The sequence below is a fragment of the Martes martes genome, assembly GCF_963455335.1.
Source record: "Martes martes genome assembly, chromosome: 7".
NCBI classification, from domain to species: domain Eukaryota; kingdom Metazoa; phylum Chordata; class Mammalia; order Carnivora; family Mustelidae; genus Martes; species Martes martes.
This window is the reverse complement of record NC_137894.1, coordinates 78,339,124-78,359,549: the sequence shown is the minus strand read 5'-3', so window position 1 is coordinate 78,359,549 and position 20,426 is coordinate 78,339,124. Positions and strand designations below refer to the sequence as shown.

The 20,426-nt window shown below is 37.7% G+C and overlaps 1 protein-coding gene across 1 annotated transcript in view; it reads left to right on the top strand.

Annotated features, from left to right (window-relative positions):
• The window catches only part of PRKD1 (protein kinase D1), a gene marked incomplete at its 5' end in the record, with an annotated part of 327,016 nt that extends 317,082 nt beyond the window's left edge, over positions 1-9,934 (top strand). Inside the window, 2 exons of the mRNA XM_080808642.1 lie at positions 7,858-7,943; positions 8,765-9,934. Coding sequence (XP_080664768.1) covers positions 7,858-7,943; positions 8,765-8,983 — 305 coding nt within the window. The 3' untranslated portion in view covers positions 8,984-9,934. The remainder of the gene's footprint in view (positions 1-7,857; positions 7,944-8,764) is intronic.
• Between the last annotated feature and the right edge of the window lie 10,492 nt (positions 9,935-20,426).

Here is a 20,426-nt window from a genome sequence, read left to right as displayed (position 1 = left end):
GGAAAAAAGAAAAAAGGAGGCAAGGAGCTCAGTGGTTGACGGATGATGGCTCCATCACTAGAATAATAGTTCTGATCTGGTTTCCCATTTGAAAATTTGTACCTGACTAATTGTGGGTGGACAGAAGACAGTGTGGGAAAAATGTTGAGAAGGTACTATTTCTGGAGAAAAGGGGTCAGCCCATGGGATTCACAGGTAATTTCACTGTTAAATCGACATTGCAAAATAACATGATCTCTATTGCCGGTATTCTCAGCGTTATTCTGAATTTCTGCTAGGAGTCTCCAATACTGTGATCGATTACATTTTACCGAGTTGTGATGTCTTTCCATCCAGAGATATGTTTAGCCAAAATAATACGAACCATATGCACACAATGTGGATATTAAAACTTAGAGCTGAGAAGATGGCCATTTAAATTTCTAATTAATGTATTCAATCTACCAGATGCCGTTTAGCGAGCATTTTTCTAATGCACTGAATGATGCATTTTATTTTAAATATTTATGAAACTTATGTGCAAAAATCAGTACATAATCTGTGTGACCTTAAAGGAGTTAAAATCTAGTGGGAAGGATGGGGGGAGGACAGGCATATACTGAGATAATACAAGATGGGAACTGGGAAGTGACTGAGAGGTTTGACCAGTGGGACCTAATATATATTCAAATATGGCCAGTTCTATTCATTTTGTAGGATTTTCTCCAGGCTTTGGACGTCTTTCAGTTTAGCCATAGTAATGGCATATGCAAATGTGCTATCTATATAGAGAGAACCAATTTTTTTTAAAAAGAGGAAGAGAGGTCAGGAGAGGGGGAGATGCAGAGGGAGAGGGAGAGAGAGAATCTTAAGCAGGTTCCACACACAGCACGGAGCCCAACCTGGGGCTCCTCTCACAGCCCCGAGATGATGACCTGAGCCGAAATCCAGAGTCCTACCCTCCTACACTCAACCGACTGACCCAGCCAGGCCCCTACAGAGAATCTGTTCTGTCCATACACTTGGTACTTGCTTTGAAATACAAAATGACTGCCATATAGTCTCTGCAGTTTCAGAGGTAATTCTGAATTTCGATGCCAGAAGAAAATGGAATCTATACAATTAACACTGTGATGGAACATTTCTTTTCATCTTAAAACACAAAGCCCTTCAGCACCTGCATATACCATTTAGTTTTGGTTTTGTTCCGATATACTTGTACACCTGGCAAACAGGCTACCCAGAACTTCAGCTATCCTAACATCTGCTGAAAGTTCCATTCCAGCAAAAGCGAATGTCTGATTAAATTTTCTCTGCACTTTCCTGACATTTTAGTCTTTCAGCTGATGGGGCAATGAGAGAAATTGCTGTACAGGAAGTTAGGGGGGAAATAACCATGTTAGCCAAGAATTTATTGTAGCAAAAAAGAAATATCAGGCTTCAAAAATCAGATTTTCTTTTCTCTTGTTTTCTGACTTATAGGAAACACTAGTCTGAATCCATGGCTAGAGATGTTTTAGAAGGCACAAAGACCTTTTGCACATGAAGGATAAAGTATTCTTTTAAAAATGAAACTTGAACCATACAATCGCCTAAAATTTTCCAGTAACAAAGAAAAAAGGAAAGACTTCCCACATTGCCTCTGTTTTGGGATCATAGGCACGAAGGTTAAGAAAGAATTCTTGAAATGTTTTACGGTGCAACTTCATAAGTTTATTTGAGTAGCCCAGGACAGGACCCATGAGCAGACAAGAGCTGCACTTCCGCTGATTGAAGCTGATGGTTATATGCCTGGTGCTCAAGGAGGAAGGTGCGGGGAGTGTTACATCATAAATGTCTTCTTCGAATTTCTACTCATAAAACTACTTTCATAAGATTTCTTTGGTGCTTATCATTCAGTTCAGTATTAACTATCGGTGAGATAGACAGGCAGTCACGAGACCCTTTAAGACTGGAGCAACCAGGGGCGCCTGGGTGGCTCAGTTGTTAAGTGTCTGCCTTCGGCTCAGGCTGAGATGGCAACCCGCACGGGCTCCCTGCTTCTCTCTCTCTCCCACTCCCCCTGCTTGTGTTCTCTCTCTCACTATGTCTCTCTCTGTCGAATAAATAAACAATAATAATAAATAAATAATAGATTTTTTTAAAAAAAGATGTAGCAACCAGCATGTATTTGATCTTTACTGAAACTCTGCAGGCTATCGGCAGCCTTCTGGGCTAAAGGTGAATATTTTTCTGCTTCTCTCCCTCATCACCTTGATGGGGCTGTCCAAGGTGTTTAGAGAGCTTGGATTTAAGACAGTTTATTAATGACAAGGAAGGGATTGAGTTTAAGGAAGAGAAAGAGAAAGGCTAACTCCCAGAATAAATGGGCAGGAAAATCAGAAAGCAATCCTACCAGTCTCTGAAAAAGTTATATTTACTGCAAAGGGAAGGAGAAATCAGCCACTGCCCATTTTTCTCCTGTTTTCTTCACAGAGGCATGGGGGAGTCTTCAAACTGAGAGAGTAAAGGGGGGAGAATGTGGAACCAAAAAAATATAATGCCAGGGAATAGAGGAGTTCCTGCATAGCTTTGGCCCCAGCCAGTGTCAGCTGTTCAAAATGGCGTCTGCTGATTTGCCCAAAACTGTGGAGACCAGCACTGTGTTGCAATAAACGTCAGCTCTTGAAAGGCGGGTACTTGGATGTATCCTTTTTGCTATATCTAGGGAAGGAAGTGCAAGATATCAAGATTTTCTGAGACATCATCTCCTTCTCCAATATCCCTTTCTCATGGGACTACAGAGACCTCTTACCCAGCTGTAGATCCTCGTGGGCTCTGGGGAACCTGGAGTTTCTGCCTCCTGTCTTCCCCCATTGGGCACTGGCATCTCACTCTGCTGCAGTGCCAGCGTGCACCTTCCCTTCTGACTTTCCATTCTACGTCAGTCCTCTTTACTCCTGTTTCCCACAGCCGGACCCAGACCGTGCTCCTTGTCTCCATTCCTTAGTTTTGAGAGAAAGTCACAGACAGCCCAGTTTTGCGTCTATCTCTCCCATTTTCTCTCCCTCCCCCTCATCCCCTGCATTCCCTCTAAATCAGATTGCTGCATCTAGATTTAAGTTTGGGAACTGGAGTTGAGACCCCCATCTGGACTTTTCTTCTGATTGCTGGGTCTCTTTTGGGACTGCTGGGACTATGCCCGTTTTACTAGTCTTTTTGCTTGTTTGTTACTGGCTTCCCCTTCCCTTAGCTTGGATCCTCTGCACTCTTAAATTACACCTAGCAGTTTCTGCTGGGAGTTAGCACCTGGGGGGGGGGGGGGCGCAAGGGGTGGTTGAAGAAGGACACTCAGTGGCAGCTATAAATATGATACATGTTAATGACTGCATGTTAAAGAAGCTCACAGTGTGCTCTTAGAACCATTGTGAGTGATTTTTAATAAATCATGGATAAAATGAGAGAGATGCTAGAATACTTAAGACAGGCCAGAGTTTTCTGAATTTCTGAAAGGGGGAAAGAATGAATTCTAAAGTCATTCAACAAGAAGCTTAACATTTTTCCTTGACAAAATCCTAGACTGAATGATTGAGTAGAGAGTGTGCAGACATTTAGAAAACAAATCCTGGCCCTTAGAAGGAGATGACTAAAGTCAGTATTAGTCAATATTAGTTTACTTAAAATTTTTTCTGGAATAATTGAATTTTCTTTTTAAATAAGAATGGTAGAATGAGTACTACTGAGGACTAATGTGCCTTCAGTATAATAAAATGTTTGGAAAAAATCTCCCATCTATCTTCCATCTTTAGAAAAGATGATAAAATAGGGACTGGATGGCAGTACTCCTGGGAGGCAATTGCCTTTTTTCATCAGCCTTGCTGAGAGAATAACCAGTAGGCATGGAGGTTGGGGCTGTGATCTAGGATAGAGTCATCCAGCCTCATGTTAAAGCATTTTCCTTACCAAAAAAAAAAAAAAAAAAAAAAAGTTTCTTAAAGTCTAATTAATACATAGCAGATAGACTCATTCAGTTGGAAGTGGTAGGTAATTAGGATGTTTAGCCTTTATGGTAGGAGGGGCTCATATCACATTCGGAATAGTCTTGGAACGCCAAAATGTTGAGTTAAACTCACAGAAGAACATGAGAATATAAAAGTATAGTAGAAACATAATTAAGAAGAATTTAATGTTCATAATTAGAAAAAATATTAAACTTAATTAAGTTTTTTAAAATTAATTATTTTTATTAACATATAATGTATTATTTGCCCCAAGGTGTACAGGTCTGTGAATCACCAGGTTTACACACTTCCCCAGCACTCACCATAGCACATACCCTCCCCAAAGTCCATAACCCCACCACCCTCTCCATATCCACCTCCCCCCAGCAACCCTCAGTTTGTTTTGTGAGATTAAGAGTCTCCCTCCTGATCCCATCTTGTTTCATTTTTTCCTTCCTTACCCCTCAAACCCCTCACCCTTCCTCTCAAATTCCTTATATCAGGGAGATCATATGATAATTGTCTTAAGTTTTAACATTCATATCAGTTAATAATAATGAGTTAATAGTATGATCTAGTTACTATATGCCATAGTCTCTCAGAGCAAGGGCTTTGGAGCCAGACCCCTGGATTTCAGCCTCAGTTCACGAGCTATCTGACTTAGGCCAAGTTACACGACCTTTTCCTTTTATATAAAGTGGCAGTGAAAAGAATAACTACTCTCATAGGATTGTTATCAGGACTATCTAAGAATATGAATGTGAACTTTAAAAACCCTCAATTCTATGCTACATGAATATTATCTATGTGTACAAATAAGTCAGTTAATTATGAGGAAGCTTCTGTCAACAATGAATAGGAACATTGAAAAAAAGCTAGTGAAGTCACAAGAAGGGTGCCAGGGAAGACTGAGGAGTGTGAAGGACAGCTGAAGGAACGCTCGGTGGAAGCTGAAGCAAAGGGGAATTGCTGGCCCTAAGGCTTGAAAAACTGTCATACAGAATAGAGCCCAGTTCATGTGAGTTAGTTATAAAAAGACAGTTTGTGGCACAATATAGGAAAAACAAATTCTTGTCACGAGTATCATGTAACTCTTTGACATAGGAAATAGTTTGGACCGTGGGAGACGGTTTCATACCAACTCCAGTGTGTCTGTGCTCGCGCTCACATTTTGCCTTTGCAACTAGATTGGGAGCTTTTTAGGGTTAGAGCTTTATCATTAACTCTTTTGTCCCCGAAGTCATTGCCAAGAGTCATTCCTTAGGGAAGATTTGGTGAATGAACAGATCAATGAATGGTTGACGCCTGTGAGGAACATAGCCAATAAAGAGAACATTGTGAAAACAAAACCAAACTTTAGAATTTCTTTTTAAAAACGGGTTTAGTGAAAGGCATTTTGGATGGTACAGTTTATGGTGGATTGTATGACTTGATTAATGAAAAGGTTGTTTTAAGAGCTCCAGAAACAGAGACAAGTAGAATGGAGCTCTCAAACACGAACGATGGACCTGTTTTCTGAATGATACCACGTGCCCAAAGTTAATTATCCCCGTTTTTTTTTCTACCAAGACCCACAAAGTATGTTTATAAACACACAAACACACACACCTATTTTTATCCACACATGTATCCCTTCTAATTCTCTCCTTATATCCTAAAAATTTTCTCTTGGCGGTACTTGCCATTATTTTGCTGTGTTTATTCACATCGCCCGGGTACTGCGGCTGTAGTCAGACTTGTGATTGTCTGCTTCATTCAACAGAAAAATTTTTCCATCTCCACATATTCCATTCCCTTCAGACGCTTACAGTTTCTCCTCTGGCAGTCCTTCCCTTCCCATTAGGCAGTGTGATTCACCGCTGGGGTGCATTTGGGCACAAACCAGACCTTTTGTTGAGTTACTGTGCTCCTACCTTCCTAATTATAGAATTCAAAGCAGAATGAGTGAATTAATAACATGTATTTATTGCCTGCAGGGTCTGGGGAAGCGTAATGCCGTGGCGCACTTACAGTAGCACATAAGCTCCCCCGTCTCCCCTCATCCTCCATTTTGCTCTGTGACTTCACAGCAGCAAGAATGGAAGGTGCACTTTACTCACCAGTGAGTAAATCATGTGAATGGCTGTTTGAAAGCACATGCCCAATTCACAGTTCACTGAGAGAACTATACCTTCAAAAGCTCTCTGGGAACACATGCATGGAATTTGAAATTATACTAAGTACCGTGTTTCCTGAGGTACCCTAACTAAGGCAAGGGTGCATGGGCCTAGACGGCACTGAAATGTGTGCTGTTGCATATACTTTCCTCAGTCAAAGAATTCTGAGGTGTTTGACTCTCCAGCCGTTCAAGCATGCAGACAAATATTTGGAGTATTAGTATCAGAAGGAAGAACTCAGGATTGCCAAAAGACTATAGAAATAATTTCTCTTTGCCTGATAATGAGAAGGATTCTGATTCATTCTGTTTGAAGCGGTCTGTCCCAGTTGCCTCTGGACCCCTGTGATCACCTGTATTTCAGATCCATACAGGCTGACGTAGACCATACTATAGAGTCAAAGGCGCTTGGTGGTTGGGGAAGTTGGGGAATTAATTCACATTTTTTTAAATGTCAATTTGATTAAGATTTGGAGGGGAAAGATCCATCTTTCAGGAAACTTAATGACCAGGGTAGGTTAGGGATGGAAATTAACTCTGGTGAAATGGGAATGCTTCCATTGGTTTGGCAGATTTCACTAAGCTCTTTTTTGAGAAGGTACTAAGATGAAGGAAATATGGAAAGTTATTACAAGAATGAGTAAGGAGTGTAATAGTGAATTTAATAAATGAACTATCAATAATCTAGGCTGAAAATATAATTTTTACAAAGGTGAGGGAAAATTCTGTCATACGATGCTATGGGTATCTCAGGTGCTCTGTAGACTAGATAACTAGAAGAATCACTTTTTCGGGGCACCTGAGTGGCTCAGTGGCTTAAACCTCTGCCTTCGGCTCAGGTCATGATCTCAGGGTCCTGGGATCAAGGCCCGCATCGGGCGGGCTCTCTGCTCAGCAGGGAGCCTGCTTCCTCCCCTCTCTCTTCTGCCTGCCTCTCTGCCTACTTGTGATCTCTGTCAAATAAATAAATAAAATCTTTAAAAAAAAAAAAAAAAAAGAAGAAGAAAAAGAATCACTTTTCCCCCCTAAGTTACACTCCGTAGGAGTCCCAATCAAAGTCAGAGCACTAAGCCGGGTAGACTGGTTCTAACCTCATTGAATAATTCTTATTAGAGAAGTTTCTTTCCTGTCTTCCTCTAGAAAACCAGTGAAGTCTAATATAACTCCAATTCATTGGATATTTTAAAAAGCAAGAAAGAAACCAGAGGGTTTTCCTATTGGGCTGTTGGTTTTTAAGCTCTCGGTTTATGCTGAGTCTTGGTCCATGTTATATTTTATTTTATTCCTTTTGAATTTGGTGTCTAGATGTCTGTCATTTGATTTAAGACAATGAAGCCTATTATGTGTATTTAAACTTTAAACAAAATTAGTAAATGCTATCTCTTGAATATCAGTTGTATCCTACAGTTAGTATAAAAAATAGTTAAATGATACACATTTAAACCAAACTCCTGCTTTAGAAAAATGTATTAAAGACCAGACCAAGAGAAATTCACATCATATTCATAAAAGATTCAGACTCCCTCCTCCATAATTATTTTCAATTTCGTTTTTTAACATCCAAAATAAAATGAAGGCCAAGGTTTTAGAATTCTCAAGAGGTATTTTCTTCGGGTTCTAGTGCCTGTTATCACTATGCTGCATTTAACAGTGTGAAATAGCAGATGTGAAATAAACTGTAAATGAATTGTGCATATGTTCCAGACTTGTCATGTATTTATCAATAATTGAAATTTTTTTCAGCCATTGATCTTATCAATAACTTGCTGCAAGTAAAAATGAGAAAGCGCTATAGCGTGGATAAGACCTTGAGTCACCCTTGGCTACAGGTAAACATTAATCACTGGATATTTTCCCAATCAGATGGACTTATAAATATTTACAAGATCTTGGTATTATATGTAAAAATCTTTTGTTATATTCTTAAAAGTGTTATTCTTACATCAATTTGTTTGCCAAAATGCATGCAATTTCTTAAGATGTAATAACAATTTAGTGTTTCTAAATCTCTCTCTCTACCCACAAATATTTGACAGGGGAGAAATATACCAGATTACACACTCATATATGTGCGCTTATACATGCACCAAAAACAAAAACAGAAAAGCAAAAACAAAAAAAAATCTAAGGGTCATTATAAAACTCCAAGGACGAGATCTCAAGAGCGTCTGTATGTGTAATCCTGATAAATGTCCAAGCAGATGCCCATCTGGTCAAGCACTGTGCTTATTTGGAGGCTATATTTTTAAGTCCTGGGCTAATGCATGGCAAATATCAAGTATATGCATGTGTTTGGTTCCTCTTATATATTTATTTTCACATTAAACATTAGAGAAATGATACTATGCAATACTGAAGGATTATTCGTAGGCATTAAATTTCAGAGGAATGCCAGTATTCCTAATTGTTTGACTACAAGCATTAATTGCCCACTCTTTTATGCATGATATCATATATACAGTCTGCATTTGCAGAGTTTAGGTAAATAGGAAGGCTTTGGTGCTGATGTTGTCCCCTCAGGGCGCCTGAGGAAAGACACGGCATGGATAGAGTGGAAAGGAAAAGGTTGTAGGGAACTGACAAGACATGAAACCATGTTTTAATGAGTTGTAATCATCTCTATGGTAATATTTTGGAATTTCTTCCTCAGGATTATCAGACCTGGTTAGATTTACGAGAGCTGGAGTGTAAAATCGGGGAACGCTACATCACCCATGAAAGCGACGACCTGCGGTGGGAGCAGTACGCAGGCGAGCAGGGGCTACAGTACCCTGCTCACCTGATCAATCCAAGTGCTAGCCACAGTGACAGTCCCGAAAATGAAGAAACAGAGATGAAAGCCCTCAGTGAGCGTGTCAGCATCCTCTGAGTTCCATCCCCTATAATCTGTCAAAACACTGTGGAATTAATAAATACATACGGTCAGGTTTAACATTTGCCTTGCAGAACTGCCATTATTTTCTGTCAGATGAGAACAAAGCTGTTAAACTGTTAGCACTGTTGATGTATCTGAGTTGCCAAGACAAATCAACAGAAGCATTTGTATTTTGTGTGACCAACTGTGTTGTATTAACAAAAGTTCCCTGAAACACTAAACTTGTTATTGTGAATGATTCATGTTGTATTTAATGCATTAAACCTGTCTCCACTGTGCCTTTGCAAATCGGTGTTTTTCTTACTGGAGCCTCAGATTGGTAAGAGTCTATGGAACCTGTCCGTGAACTAGTTCTGTTCTGTGTGTCCCATTAGCATTGTCATTATAAGGAAACTCTTGAAGAGTAGATTATTACCAGTTCTATGAACAACTCCAAAACTCATGTGAGGGGAAAAAAGAAGAAGAAGAAGAATGGGGAATGGGAGATGGATCTACAATCCTTGACAAAAGTGCATGGAAGAGTTTACTGTATAGTTCAGTATGCCTCGGTATGTTTAAACTCAAGTGGACCTAGGGGCGCCTACTACTCATAAGCCTAAATGCCTTAGAAATGTAAACTGCCGTATGTTACAGATACTTCTCCCTTTCTTACAATACCCTGTGTACTATGAAAAATCAGCAGCTAAGTGACCTTTTGCCTTTGTGTATTTTTCAATAATAACAAATAAATATTCTTGTCAAAGCATGTGTCCATCTGACTGAATCATTTTCATCTGCTTTCAAGCCGTTTGGGAGCTGAGGTATCTACTCAAAAAGCAGAGAAACTCTCATGGTTTAGAATTTAGCTTTAACTACTCTGAAGCCTTAAAGTATGTTTCAAAGTGTAATGAAGAGTTCTGTCTTGCGTGTCATCTAGTTTCCAGTAGAAAAAAGAGCTCTCCAAGCGAAAAACAACCAAAGCCAAACAGGAGACTTGGAGGCACAAATGAGAATATTAAAAATGGCAATCTCAGTGTACCTTCCTGGTTTAGTCGATATAAAACCATGATTTATTACAATAATGGCTCTAATTTCTTTCTGTAATTATCTAAACAAGAAGGTCCTAAAGTGAACTACAAAAATACACAAAGACTGGAGAATAATTCCTAAGGAGAAAGCCACCTGAGGTAAAGTTCTATAGCCTGAGAAAGAGAGAAATAATGTCGGACTTTACAGACTTTGGGGTAAGGAGTGGGTAATGTGGGCTATTTTTCTTTGTAGGAAGATGACAAAGCATTATCACGTATTACTGTTACTTTGTAACAGAAATGTTATAAACATTTAGAAGAATTTTTTAATTGTTATGAGATACTTGAATGTATTAGGTAAACATGTTAAGACTACACAATATGTACAGATAGCAGCAGGAGAGTTGGATCTTTCCAGTGGTTAGTCACTATTTTGTGTTATGACCTATTCCTTATTCTGTTCTATTGTCATTTATCCCTTATTCTAAGGGGTTTGGAATTTATGTCTCAGAACACCAACTGAAACTTTACAAGCAGAAGAGTAAGCGACATCATAGAGTTCACCCGGCCAGCAAGACAAAGTCTGGATAGAAGCCAGGACAAGGAGTGAGCCAAAAGACCAGTTAAACTATTGTAATAACCCTTCTGGGATAATGAGGACTGGATATAAAACAGTAGTAAATAGAATTTAAATGTGGAAGTTAAAGAAATCCAGAATGAATCCTAGGCTTTGGCTTGGATGATTGATGGAATTAATAATAAAAAGGAGTTACAGCCTTAGAGTGAGTTCATATTTGAACATGTTGAATGTAAAGTTTCATACGACACCAAATTTGGGATATCCTGAAGGTATTTATATGTGTGCCTGGAGCTTAGGGAAGAATTCTGGAGGTGAAGGTACAGATTTGTGAGTCAAAAGCCCACCATATGTTGATTAGAATGACTTGGATACTTGGGGATAGAATGAGACGGAAGTGATCTTGGGACACAAACCTGAGAAATACCAATATGGAAGGTTCAGTCAGAATGAAAGGAAAATTGAAAAGAAATGTTTAAAGGAGGAATTAAATGAAGCGATATTACAGAAGCCAAAGAAACAAGTTCAAAAATGAAGTAGACAACAGTAAAAAATACTATGGAGAGAGAATGATTTCAGCCTTTTGGGGACCACCCTTGCCAACCATTCCAGCATTTTGGAATGAATATGACTACAGCTACATTCAGAACAGCCATGTCAAAAGGACAACTGTGTGGCAATGCTATTGACACAATCTGTTGTGCCATGTTATGAAGCTGGGGTTGGGGGGGGGCTGATGTTCAGAGAAAGAGGAGGCCACTGAGAATCATGCCCCTTTTCTTCCACCCAAAATATCAGGGATGCTGCAAAGAATCGAATTTCATTGAATGAGCACTCACTTTCTATGCTAAATTATCATCAATAAAATTGTCCAGAATTCACATCTGTGGTATCTCATAGTATCAAATGATATGGGCAGGTCTATAGTCTATGTTTAATTCAAAAGACAGCCCAGCATTTTTGATACAGAAGTATCTTCTGATTCTAACAAAAATAAGAGAAATGACAAAAGCATGTTTTAGGGAGGCTGTGTCCTCTGACTTTGTCACAGAGGCGATATCCCTTAGGCAAGGACATTATCAGCCCACCCAAGATGCCATAAAAATTGCTGGTCTCTACGTATCCCTGAGGCATCAGCAGAAACTGCCACTGTTCTTGCATTTGGCCTGAGCAAGAGGCCAGTGCTGAGAAAAGTATTTTGATTCCTGATGCTTTTGATATGTCCATTTGTCCCTAAGGAAGAGACCGTCTTTGCTTTTAGTGAATACTCACTCTGATGGAGACTGTTTTGAGAAATAATGTAGTGAACCATTGTATTGAATGTATAAAATAAGTACAGCGGTGAAAATAAGGCAGCCATCTGTCTCCCCTGCATCCATTATCCAGTCAGTGTTAAGTCTGACTACCCCTGTGAAGTGATTATGTTTGCAGACCGTTTGTTTGGACTTGGTTTAAGAAACCACGTACTGGTTCATCTGAAGATCCACCAAGGCCCATGGAGAAGGGCTGACTGCTTTCAGCGGCCAAAAGGGAACAGTTTCTTCATCTCAGCCTTTACACATTGCCTAAAAGATGGTTCTGTCCACCCCACTCCCTTGTCTTTACTCCTAGTCATCCTTTAGCCCTGCATTTGACCTATGTCTCCTATCGTTTTTGCTCCCCTGCTTCTCTTTAACTACCTTCTTTTTTGTTAGATATTTTTAGTATCCACTAACAAATTACCCCTTGACTTAAAGCAGGCTCAGCTTCCCACTTTCAAGAAAACAATGTAAACAAATCAGCTTGAACCTTGTGTCTCCTTTTAGCAAATATCTAATTTCTGTCTATTCTTTCTCTGGCAAATTTCTTACTCCCCCCCCCTTTGGCTTCTGTGTTTATATACCATGGAATAAAATGTTCACTTTTATTATTGATAAATCTCATCTCACAAAAGTCATTAGTGTCCTCTAACTCAAAATGGATGGATTTTCTCAACATAGCTTAGAGGTTAGAAACCCAAATGTAGAGACAGACTAACTTTGGCTTGATTTCTGGGTGACCATGGAAGGTCTGCAATCCCTCATACATCTTTAGGAGTGTAGACATGCAGTTCAATGCATAACTGGCTCCAGACATCAATAAAGTCGTCAATTAGTGGTTTGCTGTTCTTCCGTCATTCATCAACTACTCTTGACTCCTTTCTGTGTGCTGGGACTATAGCAGCTGAGAAGTAGATATGGTCACTATCCATATTTCCTATGACATGTTTTCTCTGAGGTCCTGCCTCCATTTATTTTGATGGCTACTGAAAGGGGCATGAACTTCGAAGCTTAACAGGCATAGATCCAAATCCCAATCCCAGGTCTTGTTAAGTAAACTTAGACAAACTACCTTAAATCTCAGTTTCCTCATGAGTAGAGGGGCAACAATGCCTATTTTAAAGTGCAATTGGGATAACTAAGATAAGTGTGTAAATTTCTTAGGCAAATTGCTGGCATACATGCAGGTCAACAGATAGTAATTTCCTCCTCTCCCCGAACTCTGTATGTATTTGCCAAGGCTTTTCTTATTTTGTTTTTCAGTCTTTTCTCCTCATGGTTTGTTTCCAAATCTATATTGGCTACCCTAAACTCTTAGCCATCCAGTTTACTCTCTCCATGAATGTATAGACTCTATCTAAATTTCCCACAGTAACCTATATTCCGCATGTCTAAAATCAGCATTATCATTTTCACCCTCAAATCAGCTGCATCCTAGACTTCTTCTAAGTGGAACCTTTTTCTTCAGGCTCTCCTCCCTCCCATCTACTCTCTACACCACTGCCAGACTTATCTTCACCCAAATTGCTTTCATCCTGTATTCACATATTCTAAAATCTCAAAGACTCTGTTCCCAGTTATCTACAAGATACATTCAAATTCCCTAATGTTACAAAAGCTGTGGGGTCCAAAAATTAATAAAGTCCTATTCAATAAGAATTCTATGTATCCCACAGGTTTCTGGACCACAGATAGAATTTCAGGATTTAGACAGGAATTAGTTTCACCTCTTTGAAGTTCATTTCTCATTTCTATAACAAAATGGGAAGCTAGACAATATGACTTCTAAACTATCTCCTAATTCATAGATTTTTATGAAAGCATGGTTTAATTTTAATGTCAGCAAGATGTCAATGATGCACACTTTTTCTCAACTCTCTTTATGTTTCTAATTCTCTGGGGCAATGCTGTTTTGAAAAAAGGAACATCACATCCTTTCCTGATCTCCCTTGTATCAAAGATTGTGTCCAGGAAATTTTGACAATAGGTGACTTCTTTAAGCAAATCTAGGCTACCAGCTAATCTACTGAAAAGTGCGAACATTTGCTGCAGAACTTCTTTTTGTATCAAGTGAAATGGTAAGGCTTTGAAACAATATTTAGTTTTTCGGAAATGGAAGAATCTTCATGTCTTCTGCTGTTTTGCTTTGTTTTGTTTGTTCGTTGTTTTAATATGCCCTAAAACCCTTGGATCTTCTCCTTTTGAAATATTTTAGTGTAGCTTAGTCTGAGAACAAAGGTTGGGTTTTACCTGAGCTTTGGGCACTTAACTGATCTCAATTGTCAAGGAAATTTTTATTTTCTTCTCATAATTTTGCTTCCACAGAGACAGGGATAATTAGAGGCCAATACCTGAAGGTGACCCATGTATATTAGGTCTTGTGTAGTCTCCAGCTGCAGTCTATGCAGGAGATTTCATCCTTCCAGACAGAGGAGCAGGAGGAATCCCTTGATATGGAAGTCAGAAGAACCTGACATGAATGGAGGAAAAGCTCCCGATGAAGTAAAGGGTTAATATGAAGGAAGAGACAGGGAGTAACATTGTCCAGGTTAAGTAAAGCTAAATTGGCAAAAGCCTCAAAAACCAGGAAGAGGAATTCAACCTTAGCCCCCAAATAAGTAGGAAGCTATCAGAAATTTTTTGTAGGGGAAATCATAGAATTCTTTATTTTGCACTTAAGAAAGAAATAAGAAAATTTGGGAGGGGGGTTTCTAAGAATTTAAATATTATCTTTAAGTCATGTTTTTGTTAATAGAAAGTAAAAGGATTTTTAAAAATAATACAAGCGGAGTCCAAATTAAACAGACTATTCTCTCATTACTTCCTTTCGAAGACAGAGTACTCTTTTTTATTTTCACATGTGAATTTTTTCCTCACACTTGTTTCTCTTTCTTCAGACACCCAGATAAACTAAGAACATCTCAAAGGAGATAGTGACTTGAAGAATAAGCCACACTTTGACTTCATAAAATTGTAGCTTGTGTACATAGAGAAAAAATCATTAGAGCCAATTATCTTTAGACAGACTGATGTTTCAAATTCTAATTACAAAGTTTTAGCCTTGTTAATGCATGTGCTTCATTTTATATCCTGGCTACCACATTTTATTGTTACAATTCGTTAAAAATAATGTGAAAATGAAGATGATCATAAACTTCATCATACAAGCAAAAGAAAAAATAGGGCCTGGGTAATGATAACAACATTTTATACTTGCATAGCAACTTCCTTTTAAGGAGCTCAAAACATTTCACAAACATTATCTCATTAATCCTATGAGTAAAGCAATAAAAAATAGATCCTGAGCTAAGGAAATTGATGCAGAGAAGGGCTACAGTTTCTTTCTAATGTTCCACATTGAATTATGAGCAGATGAAGTGGAAGTAGTCAGATTCATTTTTTATTTTAAAATTTACATATAGTAAAATTGACTTTTTTTGGTCTACATTTTTGATGAGTTTTAACACATACAAATTAATGTCCGTATCATCACATTCAGGGTACAGAACAGTCCTATCACTCAAAAAAAAAAAAAAAATTCTTTATGATACTCCTTTGGAGTCAAGTTCTTTCCAACATTCACCCCTGGCGAACACTAATTTGCTCTCTATCCCTACAGAGTTGACGTTTTTAGAGTTTCATATGAATAGAATCACAGAGTATATAAACTTTTGTGGTTGGCTTCTCTCCCTCAGCATAATGCCTTTGAGATTCATCTGTGTTGTGTCATGAGTCAGTGGTTTATTCTTTTTTATTGCTGAGTATTTTATTTTATTCTGTTGTCTGGATGTATCAAATTTATTTATCCATGCACTTATTGCAAGATATTGAGGTTGTTTCCAGTTTGAGTTGGTTTTTAATAGATTTATCTACAGATTGTATGAAAATAAGTTTCATCTTTTTAGATTAGACTCCCATGAGCAATGCTGCTGAGTTACATAGTGTCTGTAAACCCTATAAGAAACTGATGAACTGTTTTTCAGTTCTGTACCATTCATTATTCCCACCTGAAGCATATGAAAGTTCCAGCTGCTCTATAGTCTCATTAGCACTTGGTGTTTTCACTCTTAAAAAATTTATTTTTCTGGGGTGCCTGGGTGGCTCAGTGGGTTAAGCCTCTGCCTTTGGCCCAGGTCATGATCTCAGCATCCTGGGATCAAGCCCTGCATCGGGCTTTCTGCTCAGCAGGGGACCTGCTTTCCCCTTCCCCTCTGCCTGCCTCTCTACCTACTTGTGATCTCTCTCCCTCTGTCAAATAAATAAATACAATCTTTTAAAAAAATTTATTTTTCCCATTCTAATCAGTGTGCAGCGGTATGACATTGTGGTTTGCATTGCATTTCCATAATGGGTAATCATACTGAGTATCTTTCCTGTGTTTCTTTTCCATTGGAATATCTCTTTTAGTAAAGTGTCTGTTCAACTGTTCTGCTCTTAGTAGTTCTAGAAATTTTGTAGATTCTTGAGGACTTTCTACACAGGTGATCATCTGCAAATAGACAAAATGTTATTTATTTATTCCCAATCTGAGGCATTTATTTCTTAATCTTTGTATCTAAGCTGTCAAATTTAGACACACACATTTATTTATATTATTCCCTTTTTATCCTTTTAATATGTGGAGCTTGTGGTGGTACTCTATTCCATTTTTGATTTTAGCAATTTGTATCTTCTCTCTTTTTTCTTTGTTAGTCCAACTACAGATTTATCAATTTCATCAGTCGTTTCAAAGAACCACCTTTCAGTTTTAATTATTTGTTTCTACTGCTTTTTTTTTGTTTTAAACCTAATTGATCGTATCTTTATTATTTCTTTCTGCTTCCTTTAGATTTCTTTCTAATTTCTTAAGGTATGTCTTCAATTATCAATTTGATACTTCTGTTTTTAATACAGCATTTTATTGCTAAATTCTTTCCTCAAGCATGCTTTAGCTGCATCTCTCAAACACTGATGTGTTGTATTTTTTTTTTGTTAAATTCAAAATATATTCTAATTTACCTTCAGTCTTCCTCTTTGACCCATAGATTATTTAGAAGTATGTTCTTTAATTCCCAATTGCTTGGAGATTTTTCAGTTATCTTCCTGTTATTGATTTCTAGTTTAAATCTTTTATGATCAGGCAAAATATTTTGTATGATTCCATTCCTCTTGAATTTGTTATGATGAAGAGATGGCCAATCTCGAGAATATGTCATATGAACTTGAAAAGAATATGTATTCTGTTATTGTGGGCTGAAGTGTTCTACAAAGATCAACTAAATCTATTTGATTAATGGTGTTGTTCAGTTCTTCTGTGTCCTTCTGGTTAATTTTACACAGTATATGCTTTTCCGTTCTTTTAACCAAAACCTACATCCATATATTTAAAAGTAAGTTTCTTGTAGATAAAATGTAATTGGGTCTTGAATTTTTAATTCATTATAAAATTTTTTTTAATTGGTATGCTGAGACAATTTAAACTTGACATAATTATTCTTATTTTTGGATTTAAGTCTACCATGAGTTTTTGTTTTCATTTCCTCTCTTTTTTTTATTCCCTTCTTTTCTATTTCCTGCCTTATATTGAATTATTAGAATATTTTATATTATTCCATTTTGCTTTATTTGTTGAGTTTTACTATTTCTCTTTGTTAGTGGTTGATCTAAGGGTAACAATAGACATACCTAACATTTTCACAGTGCCTGTAAAGGTAATATTTTACCTCTTCAAGTGAAATATAGAAAGTTTGCAACCTCTTAGATGCTTTATCTTCTCTTCTTTATGTCGTAGTTGTAATACGTATTACATCTACATATACTGAAAAATCCCATCAGACTGTTAAAATTTTTGCTTTCAACATACATTTTTAAGAAGAGCTTAGGGGGAGATTTGTTTATTATGTTTACCCTTATTTTTACTATCTCTGCCCCTCTTCCTTCACTGCTGACATTCCAAATTGTCCTCCAATGCCAATGAGTCAACCCAAAAATTCCCTTTTATATTTCTGTGAGAGCATTTTTGCTGGCAACACTTCTCTAGTTTTCCTTCATCTGAGAATATCTTTATTTTGCCTCCATTCATAAAGGATTCTTGTATTAAATGTAGAATTCTAGGTTGACATTTCTTTTCTTTCAGTACTTGAAAATTTTCCACCACCTTCAGACCACTATTTTCTGGATTCTGATAAGAAATCTGCCACCAAAAACTAATGATGTCCTGTATGGTGACTCACATAACATAGTAATAATAATAAAAAGAAATCTGCCATCATTCCTGGGCATGGATTTCTTTGCACACATCCTGTTTAGGTTTCACTGAGCTTCATGAATCTTTAAGTTACAGCTGGCCAAATTTGTAAAGTATTTCCTCATTCTTTCTTATAATGGATTTTCTTAACCACAGTCTTTCTGGTTGTTTTTTTTTTTTAATGGGACTCCAATAATATGAATGCTTAATGTTTTAGTATTGTCCCACAGATCCCCAAGACTCCCTTCATTTTTTTAATCTCTCTTTTTCAAATGAGATACTGAGATACTTTCTGTTGATCAAGTTCAAGCTAACTAATTTGCTCCTCTGTCATTTCCATTTTGTTCTCGAATCCATCCATCGAATTTCCGGTTTTTGTTACTGTATTTTTCAGCTCTAAAGTTTACCTTCAGTTTCGTTTTCATGTCTATTATTACTTTTCTGAGACTTTTTAACCTTTCCATTCATTTCAACAGTATTTGGCATTACTTCTTGGAGTACATTTAAAATCACTACTTTAAATTTTTTCCTGATAATTTCCACATCTATGCCATCTGTTGAGAGTTTCTTGCTTCTCTGTATGCTAAATTTGGGGGTTTTATCATGAACATTTTGAATATAATGTGGGTTTTTTGGCTTTGTTTAAATGTTGTAGAGTATTGATTGCATTATTTGTTTCTCAATTTTAATAGTAATTAGTCCTGTTAGATTCAAGCTACAAATTCCTATTTGCCTTCTGTGGGCTGTAGTTCCAAAATCAGTTAACTTTTTAACACTTGTGCTGTGCCATTTGGACCTGTCTCTTGTGTGCACTATCCAGTGACACTCTAGGATCTGGAAAATGGTCTACCTCACAATTTAGTTCTCAAAGCCTTTGATAAGCAGACTAGATAAGGTTTAAGCATGCATAACTTGTGACTGAGCCCAAAAGTTCCTATGCAACTTTTTGGAGTTATTTTCCTGAGCTCCCTCCTCTCTGAGATCTTCCTGACAACTTCTGTCTCACAGGAGCCCCCTTTTAATGGTCCTCTGTGTAGTAAGTCAGGACTTTGGCTTCCCCATTCTGTAACAATCAGCATGTCTGAGTCTGTCTCCAGGACCAAGCAGAAAGAGGATATATAGAGAAAAAGACACAGTGGGGTATTTCCCTACACTCTTGCGACAAGAGTTCTTCTGGTCAAGGAGAAACACTCCTTCATTTGAGTGTTAAGTGCCTACCAGTCATTACCATTGTTATCACTGCTGTTTTAGGGTTAGCTGCGGTGAAAGATCATAGAAAAAAGCATAGAGTATTTTCTCTCCCTTTCTCTGACACCAGGGGCCCTTTCCTGCTCTTTAGCTAAGAAATAGCTTCTCTTGGAGCTGTTTCTATTCACATTCAATGCACAGTCTCAAGTTCCAGGCTGCTTGTGAGTTCATTGCCAAGAGATACCAGAGAAGAAAAAAAATGGGAAACTCATTACTGATTTGATGCTCCTTCACATTCTGGTCCTTCCCCAGTCTGCCTACTACAATTTGCTTTTCACAGTCCTCAGATAGCCGCTGTATGCACTATGTTCAAGAGTTTTAGTTTGTTTGGGGGAAGAAACGGAGTGGAATATGTTTATTCCATTTTGATTGGAACCAGAAACCAAGGTTTATGTTCTTGAGTCCTAGTCATCAAACCAATCTTGAAAGTGTGCTTTAGTCTAGAGCCTAAAGCAAATGTCCAAACAGTAAAAGTATATACAATTTAAGTAGCAAGGTTTTGCCAAAGACTCAAACATCTCATTTAACTCTGCCATAACTCTGAAAGTTGTATGATAGGTGTCTTATATATTTTTATCTTTATGGTTAGGGGACTGGGGTGCAAAGAAATTAAGTAACTTACCCAAGGCCACACAGCTAATAACTGATGGGGTCAGGTTTTAATCTAGATAGTCTGACTCCAGAGACCAAGCCCTTAATCATACACAGGTACTTAATATTCTATTTCTATTTTCTTTTTGTTTTATTTTAGTGTATGTGTTGTTATGTGTTTATGAGAGAACGGTGAATATAACTATATAGCTACAAGCATAGCTTATTTTACCTCAAGTTTAGGAGGCAGAAAAGATTAGTTGGCAAAGCAGTGATATGACCACTTCCCAGAAAAACTGAGAGAATATTTTGGGAATCAAAACAATTTTAAAGTCCTTTGATCCTTTAAATATATGTGTGTCTCAGCTGGATTTATTCACACACTTCTCCTTTTCCCTTCATATCTTTAAACTCTAATGTTAAGTAGAAGGACATATGGAAGATAGGAGGTTTTTGTTAGAATCAGTCCCTGCTGTCAAAAAATATTTTT